The following is a 12,708-nucleotide window of genomic DNA, read 5'->3' as shown; positions in this document are numbered from 1 at the left end:
AGGAAACAGACGAGGAATGGCCCAACCCACCCACATACACACACACACACACACACGCACATATACAGAAACATTTCAACATATACATACACAGAAATATACATACATACAAATGTACATAGCCATACTTGCTGCCTTCATCCATTCCTGTCGCCACCCCACCACACATGAAATGGTATCCCCCTTCCTCCACTTCCAGCGAGGCAGCACCAGAAACAGACAAAAAAGGCCACATTGTTCACACTCATTCTAGCTGTCATGTGTAATGCACCGAAATCATAGCTCCCTTTCCACATCCAGGCCCACAGAAGTTTCCATGGTTTACCCTAGACACTTCACATGCCCTGGTTCAAACCATTAACAGCACATCAACCCCAGTATACCACATCATTCCAATCCACTCTATTCCTTGCACGCCTTTCATCCCCCCATTTCTTCTTCCCTCCACCTCTGATACATATATCCTCTTTGTCAATCTTTCCTCACTCATTCTCTCCATGTGACCAAACCATTTCAACACACCCTCTTCTGCTCTCTCAACCACACTCTTTTTATTACCACACATCTCTCTTACCCTTTCATTACCTACTTGATCAAACCACCTCACACCACATACTGTCCTAAAACATTTCATTTCCAACACATCTACCCTCCTCCGCATAACCCTATCTATAGCCCATGCCTCGCAACCATATAAAATTGTTGGAACCACTATTCCTTCAAACATGCCCACTTTGGCTCTCTAAGATAACATTCTCACCTTCCACACATTCTTCAATGCTCCCACAACCTTTGCTCCCTCCCCCACCCTGTGACTCACTTCTGTTTCCACGTTTCCATCTGCTGCTAAGTCCATTCCCAGATATCTAAAAGACTTCACTTCCTCCAGTTTTTCTCCATTCAAACTTACCTTCCAATTAACTTGTCCCTCAACCCTACTGAACCTAATAACCTTACATTTATTCACATTTACTCTCAACTTTCTTCTTTCACACACTTTACCAAACTCATTCACCAACTTCTGCAGTTTCTCACCTGAATCAGCCACCAGCACTGTATCATCAGCGAACAACAACTAACTCACTTCCCAAGCCCTCTCATCCAAAACAGACTGCATACTTGCCCCTCTCTCTAAAATTCTTGCCTTCACCTCCCTAACTAACCCATCCATAAACAAATGAAACAACCATGGAGACATCACACATCCCTGCTGCAGACCGACAGTATTAATCATCGGCATTCTAATCGTGAATGTAAGTAATGTGGCAATTCAAGGCATAATTGAGGGGGCATGGGGTATTCAGTATCATGACTGGAATTGGTGAACAGCTTAGTTTAAAGAGGAACATACACAGGTATACATATGTGTGTAGAAAAGATGGTTAGCAGGCATCATTGGATTACATATTAATTGATAGGCATGTAAATAAGAGACTTTTGGATGTATATGTGCTGGGAGGAGAAGATAGTGGGATGTCTGATCACTATCTTGCGGGGGCAAATGTTAGGATTTGTAGAGGTTTTCAGAAAAGAGGAAACACTGTGGTGAAAAGAAAGAGGTGAGAATAAGTGAGCTTGTGTGAAGAAATACCATAAAAAACGAGTGTAAAATGGCAAAGGGTGAGAGTAAATGAAATAAACAAGGGAAGTGAGTGGAGAATGGAAATTATCTATTGAAGCAGTGCTGGCATGTATGAGAAATGCATGTGGCAAGCAAAAGGTCAGAGATAGGCAGATTAGAAAGGTAGTGAGCAGTGGAATGAAGAAGTTACTGGTGAAAAAGAGAAGAGAGGCATTCGGGCATTACTTACAGGAAAGGAGCGCAAAAAATTGGGGGATGTAAAGAAGAAAGAAGCAGGAGGTCAAGAGGAAGGTGCAAGGGCTGAGGAGGACAAATGAGAGTTAGGGAAAGTATCAGTGAGCTCTAAGGAGAAAAACATGTTTTGGAAGGTTAACAATGTGCGAAAAACAAGAGAACAAGCAGAAACATAGGTGAAGGAGGGAAAAACGAAAGTGGTAACAAGTAATGATGATAAGAGGAGATAGAGTGAGCATTTTGATGGATTTTGAATGTGTTTGATGACAGAGTGGCAGATGTTGCGTATTTGGGTCAGGGTGCAATATGAAAGTCAAGGGGAGTGTTTTGGCGAAGAGAGGAGAGATGATGAAAGCCAAGATAATTGAAGTGCATTGTATTCCACTTGAACATATCAAGAAAGGGTGTGACTGTGTTGCTGACTGGTTGGTAAGGATCTTCAATGTATGTATGGATCATGGTGAGGTTCCTGATGATTGGTAGCATGTAAGTATAGTGCCACTGCATAAAAGCAAGGAGGGTGAAGGCATATACAGAACATCAGACTAAGGAGGAGCAGTATGGTTTCAAAAGTGGTAGAGGATGTATGGATCAGATGTTTGCTTTAAAGGATGTGTGTGCGAGACACTTAGAGAAACAGATGCATTTGTATATGGCTTTATGGATCTGGAGAAAGCATATCACGGGGTTGATGGAAATGCCTTATGGAATGTCTTAAGTATATATGGTGTGGGAAGAAGGCTGCTAGAAGCAGTGAGAAGTTTAAAATCAAGTGTGTGAGGTATGTGTATGAGTAGGAAGAGAGGAGAATGAATGGTTCCACTGAAGGTTGGTCTGTGGCAGGGATGTGTGACATCACCATGGTTGTTTAATTTGTTTATGGATGGGGTAATAAGGGAGGTAAATGCAAAAGACGGGTGAGTATGTAGTCTGCGAGGGATGAAAGGGCCTAGGAAGTTGGTGGCAGATTCAAAAGAGAAACCACAGAAGTTGGTGAGTGAGTGTGGAAGTGTGTGTGAAAGGAGAAAGTTTAGTGTAAATGTGAATAAAAACAAGGCTATTAGGTTAAGCAGGGTTGAGGGAAAGGTTAGCTGGGTGGAGAAATACGGAAGTGAAAATTTTTAGATACCTGTGAGTGGAAATGGCAGCAAATGGAACCATGGAAGCACAAATGTCATAGAGTGGGTGAGGGGGCAAAGATTCTGGGAGTGCTGGAGAATGTGTGGAAAGAATCCTATTACGGGGAGGGAAAAATGGGTATGTTTGAAGGAATAGTAGTCCCAACAACATTTTATGGATGTGAGGCATGGGCTATAAATAAAGCTGCACTGAGAAAGGTGGATGACTAGAAAATGAAATGTTAGAGGACAATTTGAGGTGTGGGATGGTTTGAGGTGTGAGGTGGTTCGACTGAATAAGTTGTGAAAGGGTTAGTGAAAAGTGTGGAAATAAAAAGGTTGTGGTTGAGAGCTGAAGAGGGTGTACTGAAATGATTTGGACATATACAGAGAATGAGTGAGGAAAAGTTTGACAAAGAAGATATATGGGACAGAAATGGAGTGAACAAGGAGAACTGGGAGACCTAATTGGGGATGGAAGGATGAAGCGAAAAAGATTTTGAGAGATTGGGGCCTGAACATGCACGAGGTGAAAGGCGTGTATAGGATACAGTGAACTGGAATGGTGAGATATACTGGGGTCAACATACTGTCAGTGAACTGAGCCAAGGCATATGAAAAGTCCGCAGTAAACCATGGAAAGGCCAGTGGGGCATGGTTGTGGATAGGGAGCTGTGGCTGTGGTGTATTACACATGACAGCGAGAGAATGGATGCATTCTGCATGTTTTTTTATCTAACATTTTCTATAGTCCTATGCATCTTACATGTTTTGAATCCTCACATCCATATCTAAAGCAAAGATTCTCTTACTCAGTCAACCAAACAGTACTAAGGTAAAAAGATGAAGTGCACACTCTTTGCTGAGTTCCCCATCTTACTTGGAAAAGCAAAAAGATGAAAGTTGGATGAAATCAGATGATGAAAACAACTAAATGTCACATAAGACCAAGGTGTTACTGGTGTTACTCTGCCTATTGATGGTGGTCGTTCCATCATGTGTCCACGTTGATAGTGATGCGCTAAGCAGATGGTATGGTTGGAGCGAGGCCCCGTCCATCTACACAGGGCAACAAGGACGTAAGCAGCGGGGGGCGTATATACACGTCGACGATAGGGACATACACAAAGGGGGGGGGCGCGTATACGCACGCACGGTGGGCCGTCACCAAGTAAGGGCCATCGCTGGACGACCCGCCCCAGAGGATGTGAGCTGTCGTTAAGAAACGACGCCTGTGTGGGCCACTGAGTTACACAGGAACTGTGGATTGCTAACGAGAGGAGTTAACGAGAGGAGGGCTACCGAGAGCAGAGACATCGATAAGACGTCTGAAGGCAAGACCGATTTCGACGATGAAGGCCTGCACTGTGGCTGAGAGATTGACTTGAGGAGGCAGAAGTGATATTGTGACAGTGATTGTGTCAGCGTCGCGTCGCCTCGCCGCAGTGTATCGAGACAGACTTCCCCAGAACTTTAAAGGGGAAGTAAATGTTTATAGTTGTGTTACTGGAGTGATAGTTTTCATGCATGGTGTTTTTGACAAGAAAATAGTGAAGTTAGAGAAAAATGTAGCTTAGACATTGAAGCTTATTGATACAGTGGTGAAATTGATGAGAACTGCTATTGACGTTTGTGTGAATAAATTGTACATTTTCCTTTTCCATAGCCAGAGGTTGAACCATTATGTGACATTCATTTTTTTCATTCATTTCAAGCTAAAAGTTTGTTTTCTAAATTGTTTCTTACATTTTTCATATGTATATATATGTATGTGTGTGTGTGTGTGTGTGTGTATGTGCGTATGTGTGTGTATGTGTGTGTGTGTGTATATGTATATATATATGTATATTATCCCTGGGGATAGGGGTGAAAGAATACTTCCCACGTATTCCTCGCGTGTCGTAGAAAGCGACTAGAGGGGACGGGAGCGGGGGGCCGGAAATCCTCCCCTCCTTGTATTAACTTTCTAAAATGGGAAACAGAAGAAGGAGTCACGCGGGGAGTGATCACCCTCCTCGAAGGCTCAGAGTGGGGTGCCTAAATGTGTGTGGATGTAACCAAGATGTGAAAAAAGGAGAGATAGGTAGTATGTTTGAGGAAAGGAACCTGGATGTTTTGGCTCTGAGTGAAACGAAGCTCAAGGGTAAAGGGGAAGAGTGGTTTGGAAATGTCTGGGGAGTGAAGTCAGGGGTTAGTGAGAGGACAAGAGCAAGGGAAGGAGTAGCAATACTCCTGAAACAGGAGTTGTGGGAGTATGTGATAGAATGTAAGAAAGTAAATTCTCGATTAATATGGGTAAAATTGAAAGTTGATGGAGAGAGGTGGGTGATTATTGGTGCATATGCACCTGGGCATGAGAAGAAAGATCATGAGAGGCAAGTGTTTTGGGAGCAGCTGAATGAGTGTGTTAGCGGTTTTGATGCACGAGACCGGGTTATAGTGATGGGTGATTTGAATGCAAAGGTGAGTAATGTGGCAGTTGAGGGAATAATTGGTATACATGGGGTGTTCAGTGTTGTAAATGGAAATGGTGAAGAGCTTGTAGATTTATGTGCTGAAAAAGGACTGATGATTGGGAATACCTGGTTTAAAAAGCGAGATATACATAAGTATACTTATGTAAGTAGGAGAGATGGCCAGAGAGCGTTATTGGATTACGTGTTAATTGACAGGCGTGCGAAAGAGAGACTTTTGGATGTTAATGTGCTGAGAGGTGCAACTGGAGGGATGTCTGATCATTATCTTGTGGAGGCTAAGGTGAAGATTAGTATGGGTTTTCAGAAAAGAGGAGTGAATGTTGGGGTGAAGAAGGTGGTGAGAGTAAGTGAGCTTGGGAAGGAGACCTGTGTGGGGAAGTACCAGGAGAGACTGTGTACAGAATGGAAAAAGGTGAGAACAATGGAAGTAAGGGGAGTGGGGGAGGAATGGGATGTATTTAGGGAATCAGTGATGGATTGCGCAAAAGATGCTTGTGGCATGAGAAGAGTGGGAGGTGGGCTGTTTAGAAAGGGTAGTGAGTGGTGGGATGAAGAAGTAAGAGTATTAGTGAAAGAGAAGAGAGAGGCATTTGGACGATTTTTGCAGGGAAAAAATGCAATTGAGTGGGAGAAGTATAAAAGAAAGAGACAGGAGGTCAAGAGAAAGGTGCAAGAGGTGAAAAAAAGGGCAGATGAGAGTTGGGGTGAGAGACTATCAGTAAATTTTAGGGAGAATAAAAAGATGTTCTGGAAGGAGGTAAATAGGGTGCGTAAGACAAGGGAGCAAATGGGAACTTCAGTGAAGGGCGTAAATGGGGAGGTGATAACAAGTAGTGGTGATGTGAGAAGGAGATGGAATGAGTATTTTGAAGGTTTGTTGAATGTGTCTGATGACAGAGTGGCAGATATAGGGTGTTTTGGTCGAGGTGGTGTGCAAAGTGAGAGGGTTAGGGAAAATGATTTGGTAAACAGAGAAGAGGTAGTAAAAGCTTTGCGGAAGATGAAAGCCGGCAAGGCAGCAGGTTTGGATGGTATTGCAGTGGAATTTATTAAAAAAGGGGGTGACTGTATTGTTGACTGGTTGGTAAGGTTATTTAATGTATGTATGACTCATGGTGAGGTGCCTGAGGATTGGCGGAATGCGTGCATAGTGCCATTGTACAAAGGCAAAGGGGATAAGAGTGAGTGCTCAAATTACAGAAGTATAAGTTTGTTGAGTATTCCTGGTAAATTATATGGGAGGGTATTGATTGAGAGGGTGAAGGCATGTACAGAGCATCAGATTGGGGAAGAGCAGTGCGGTTTCAGAAGTGGTAGAGGATGTGTGGATCAGGTGTTTGCTTTGAAGAATGTATGTGAGAAATACTTAGAAAAGCAAATGGATTTGTATGTAGCATTTATGGATCTGGAGAAGGCATATGATAGAGTTGATAGAGATGCTCTGTGGAAGGTATTAAGAATATATGGTGTGGGAGGCAAGTTGTTAGAAGCAGTGAAAAGTTTTTATCGAGGATGTAAGGCATGTGTACGTGTAGGAAGAGAGGAAAGTGATTGGTTCTCAGTGAATGTAGGTTTGCGGCAGGGGTGTGTGATGTCTCCATGGTTGTTTAATTTGTTTATGGATGGGGTTGTTAGGGAGGTAAATGCAAGAGTTTTGGAAAGAGGGGCAAGTATGAAGTCTGTTGGGGATGAGAGAGCTTGGGAAGTGAGTCAGTTGTTGTTCGCTGATGATACAGCGCTGGTGGCTGATTCATGTGAGAAACTGCAGAAGCTGGTGACTGAGTTTGGTAAAGTGTGTGGAAGAAGAAAGTTAAGAGTAAATGTGAATAAGAGCAAGGTTATTAGGTACAGTAGGGTTGAGGGTCAAGGCAATTGGGAGGTGAGTTTGAATGGAGAAAAACTGGAGGAAGTGAAGTGTTTTAGATATCTGGGAGTGGATCTGTCAGCGGATGGAACCATGGAAGCGGAAGTGGATCATAGGGTGGGGGAGGGGGCGAAAATTTTGGGAGCCTTGAAAAATGTGTGGAAGTCGAGAACATTATCTCGGAAAGCAAAAATGGGTATGTTTGAAGGAATAGTGGTTCCAACAATGTTGTATGGTTGCGAGGCGTGGGCTATGGATAGAGTTGTGCGCAGGAGGATGGATGTGCTGGAAATGAGATGTTTGAGGACAATGTGTGGTGTGAGGTGGTTTGATCGAGTAAGTAACGTAAGGGTAAGAGAGATGTGTGGAAATAAAAAGAGCGTGGTTGAGAGAGCAGAAGAGGGTGTTTTGAAATGGTTTGGGCACATGGAGAGAATGAGTGAGGAAAGATTGACCAAGAGGATATATGTGTCGGAGGTGGAGGGAACGAGGAGAAGAGGGAGACCACATTGGAGGTGGAAAGATGGAGTGAAAAAGATTTTGTGTGATCGGGGCCTGAACATGCAGGAGGGTGAAAGGAGGGCAAGGAATAGAGTGAATTGGAGCGATGTGGTATACAGGGGTTGACGTGCTGTCAGTGGAGTGAATCAAGGCATGTGAAGCGTCTGGGGTAAACCATGGAAAGCTGTGTAGGTATGTATATTTGCGTGTGTGGACGTGTGTATGTACATGTGTATGGGGGGGGGGGCCATTTCTTTCGTCTGTTTCCTTGCGCTACCTCGCAAACGCGGGAGACAGCGACAAAGTATAAAAAAAAAAAAAAAAAAAAAAAAAAGACCAAGGTAATAGATTTTCACCACAGTATTAGAGGAAGACTTAATCTCCAAAGAGAGTGGAGAAAAATCAACATGGAGGATGATGCAGTAAGTCCATTGATATCCAGTATATTTGAAATGTGGTGAAATGCGAAGATAAAAATATCTACAAAATGTTGGGTTTACATAGGTAAGGTTGTTTAAGTGAATTAGAATTTTTCTAATACAAGTACTTCAGATTTTATTGATATTTCATCAGGAATGGGGAGACAACATTTTTAATATGGTTTGGACTAGAACAGTTAATGTGTTTAGGAACATTGCATCAAATGAGTTGAGCTCCAGGAAAGGTGACAGATATGCAGTGCTAGGTCATGATAAAACATAATGGAAGCTATTATACCTAATGTATGCACATGTTGTACTGTCAGCTGAATAAGAGGTAGAGAGAATAACATTTCTAATGAAGCACATAAGAGGATGCTGAGAGCAAATGCAAGCAAAAGTAAAACTTAAATTTTTGAAAGAGATGGGAAGTCACAGTGAAATATCACTCTGAACTGTAAGGAAGCAGTGAACAGGATTAGGTATTTGAGAGTGCATTTCAACAAGGAGTTTCATGAGAAAGCTGGAGGAGGAGTAAGGTTTTGCAAGGGAGGAAATGTGGAAGCACACTTAAAGTTTTAGTAAATGGAAAGGATTAAGGTGGAGAGTGAGAATGAAGCCTGCATGAAGGAGTATCTATCCCAACTCTGATGTCAAAGTAACATAAGTAAACTTGTATATAAATCAGCATAGGTTAAAAAATAAGAGAAGCAGAGTTGAACTGCTTGCATGATATATGTTAAAATTAGGACATATAAAGAATAAAGGTAAGAGAAGGATATGTGTGTGACATCACTGAAAAAACATCTGGATGCAGTCTTTAGAAGAGGTGAGAATGAAGACTGCTTTTACTTCATGAACCAGCTCACTGTACAAAGTGAGTAAGCAAGCACTTATATAAGTGTGGAGAGTCAGGCTTCCCTGTAATGTCCTAGCCATGGGTTAAGGATGTGTACAAGTGTACTTATCCACCTTCATGGAGTAGGGAACAGACTTCATAATGGTAAACAGAGAGAATTATACAGTAACTGACCTGGTCAAACTGGCGTTGCTTCTTGTACATGGTAATGGCAAGGTCAGGCTCATGAACAGAGATATAAAGTTTTTCAGCTTCTTTGAATTTGCCCTGACTCTCTAACAACTGTGCCTGGCTCACATACATAACAGCTACCTTGTCAGCAGCCATATATTTACTTGCAAGTTGATGGGCACATTCCCACTCACCTAAGTGCAGATGAGTATAAACTTAATCATCTTTATATCACACAAATAATTTCACAAACAAAGATGAGATTGAACTTAATCTAATATTGTATATGATATCTATCAACAGACTGAATGATTATTTTTCTCTGAAAAGACATGTCATGTCACCCCTTCAACCAATGTTCTTCAGCAACAAAATGCTAATTTTAGTGACTGTTAAACTACAGGATGCTACATGCCCAAAGTTCATTCAGAGAACATGACATTACCATCAAAGGTCACAGATATGTGAATATGGTTTGTAAAACATGCAGAGAAGTTTCAAGTTTCATGTTATCACCTTTAAAACAGAAAAATCATGGCTCTAATGGTCTAATTCCACCGGTGTCAATAACCCAAATATCACCTTGAAACTAATGGTCACAGTGACCTCAAAATGGTACACTAAACACTCATATGACACTGCACTTACATTTGTCTCATGCTTTTTTTCCTTTTCTACCCTCCATACATGTCCACGATTCCTCGCATTAGTGAGGAAGTGTCAGGAGCAGACGAAGAAAGCTGGCATTCACTCATACTCATTCTATAGTTGTTATGAGCAATGCACCAAAACCTCAGCTCTCTATCCACAACCAGGTTCCACAGACCCTTCCATGGTTTACCACAGCTGCTTAACATACCCTTTTTCAGTCCACTGACAGCATGTCACCCTCTGTATATTACACCATTCCAATTCACTTTATCCTTTGTGCACATTCCATCTTCCTGCGTGTCCAGGTCCCAGTCACTCAAAATCTTTTTCACTCTATCCTCCCATCTCCAACTTAAGTCTCCCCTTTTTCCCTGTCCCTTCCATTTCTGAAACATATCATCTTTGTCAGCCTCTACTTCTTTCCATATGTTCCCATCTTCAGCAGCAAAACAAATTTGACTAATTCCTCAATACTAGCAATCACAATCATTTGACTTTTACACTGAAACCTAAGTGACCTCATCATGATAAGACACATGTCTCCACATTAAAACATAAGCATGTTTCAAGACTCTGTTATAATTCTAGTAATAATAAAGCTATGGCCAAGTAAGATGAGTTCCAAGAAAAGAAAGCCATTTGACCTTGCTCTGCAAACCCATGATCACGTTGACTTCAGTATGGCATACAACAAACCTTCACATGGTAATGCATATCTACTCCAAATTTCATGTTATATAGCAAAAGAGCTATAATAAGCAAGACAGGCTGTAACCACAAAAGTGACAATCATCTGAATCTGATTATGGAACCCAAGGTCAGAGTGGTCACAGTACAGAATAATGTACGTACAATCTAACACTCATGTTACTATCTTAAATAGTAAAAAAAAGGCTCTGGTCTATAAAAATTGCAATCATAATTGCAATCATTTGACCCTGAACTTGATATCTGAGGTCACAAAGTCCTCAATACAGAGGGCAAAAGATCTTCACATAAAACACGTGAGGAGGACTATCTAATACAAATAGCTATGAGATTTTGCCTGAGGAAGGAAGAGAAGGCAGTGCTCAATGCATATATTTCTTGACAAACAAAGCTGTTGCCTTCTTCTGCTGCTTATTGTCCAAAGTTGCTGATTCTGGATTAATCTGGTACTTTTAAGGAGAAGTAGGAGGAATTGGCATTAAGACACTGTCTGTCTTCATTCATGGGAAGACACAGCATCATATAGTAATGATTTCATAATCTACAAAAAATTGGACACATGAGAGATAAATAAGTCTGGAATATAGTGACAAAATAATGTGTTTCTGTAGCAATATCTGATCAAAATGATGTTTTACTGAAACTCAATTCATTTACATGTAAAAAGTGTAAATCACCTGGAAAGGGAATGCATATATACAATCATGATTAAAGAGACATGACATGTGTCCTTGCCATCCCTATTTTTTGCTGTAAGTACATGAAACCTATATAAAATGTCTTGCTTTTGCTGTAGCCATGGCACAAAGCTGAAATGGATTGACAGAATGTATATTCTTGATGAGCCCCTTGTACACCTGTTTCACTGGCATAATACTATCAAAAACTCATGAGAAAACAATTATGCATGTAAGCCTACTTCAAGTATTCGTATTTATCACTTGAGTAATTGCAAATCATTCTTTGCAAGAACCACATCAGCAACCCAGAAGTGGGTCCTTGAACCCTATGATATGAAATTTAACACTATGCTCCCGGTTGAGTACTCAGTTACAAAAAAAAGTTCTTCCTTTTTAAGTAATGATAAACATCCAAGAGTATGTATTTTCATGAAGTATGATACACCACTTATCAGAGTTTTTTAACTGGAGGGATTATTGATGGATGTTTTGTAGGAGAACCTGCTGTACTTTTATAATGATAACTCTTTAAGCTGCTTAGTTAAAACTCTGGGATGCCCTACACTGCACATTCCTGAAGCAAATCTGCCACATTGACTTTCTTGAACACCTTTCAATTGTTTACATTACATGACTTACCCAAAACAATTTTGGAATATATTCCAACCAGAGAGTTAGAAAAGCAAGCACTCTCCAAAACCATCCTAAAAAAATGAAATACAAAATACAAAGTTATCCAAAATGCTAGGGGAATCAGCCAGTTTAGATAACAAAATTTCTGGATATTTGAGGTTTCTTGATATATCAAATATTTAAGAGTGTAATATTCTAAATACACTAACAAATATGTAAATATTTCACATAAAGGAAATATCAATATGTGTAAGCAAATATGCAAATGATGAGATCCTTCCTAAGTACAGCCTTGGACTGGCTCTCAGCTACACTTGCATAACTCCATCTTCTTCTTGAGGCTAAAACGTTCCTTTTTTGCTTAGCATGAGATGCTGACAACTTTGAGGAGCAGTCAGGAAATTGCTGACAATGACTGAAAAGGGCCACTGTTCAAAATAGTAACCTAGGTACAGAAAATACACAAAATATGCTAGACAACATGGCAGAAAACATATGGAGATGGTTAACAATCACCAGTGCCACAAAACACAGGGTGATGAGTACACTAATCCCTGTGGCATGGTGTGTTTGCAATCCAAAATATTTTTACATGCATTTCCTAATTTTCTATCTTTTTTCATTGGATACTCGAGGATTACTAGGATTACCAACTAAAATTGAAAAATGTTCGTTGTTTTAAGCATATTGGATTGAACTATGAATAACAGGTTTTACTGTAGTAAAAAGTAAAACACTCACTACATACAGTCCTCAAACATCTCACTTCCAACACATCCACCCTCCTCCGCACAACCCTATCTATAGCCCA

At 40.9% G+C, this 12,708-nt stretch overlaps 1 protein-coding gene across 1 annotated transcript in view; it reads right to left on the bottom strand.

Annotated features, from left to right (window-relative positions):
• Positions 1-12,708, bottom strand: part of Oseg2 (intraflagellar transport protein Oseg2) — a 560,852-nt gene that overhangs the window by 184,482 nt on the left and 363,662 nt on the right. Inside the window, exon 19 of the mRNA XM_071675913.1 lies at positions 9,229-9,419. Within this exon, the coding sequence (XP_071532014.1) occupies positions 9,229-9,419 (191 nt within the window). The remainder of the gene's footprint in view (positions 1-9,228; positions 9,420-12,708) is intronic.

Source organism: Panulirus ornatus, chromosome 21, assembly GCF_036320965.1.
Source record: "Panulirus ornatus isolate Po-2019 chromosome 21, ASM3632096v1, whole genome shotgun sequence".
In the NCBI taxonomy this organism is placed as follows: Eukaryota; Metazoa; Arthropoda; class Malacostraca; order Decapoda; family Palinuridae; genus Panulirus; species Panulirus ornatus.
This window is presented reverse-complemented; position numbering and strand designations above follow the sequence as displayed.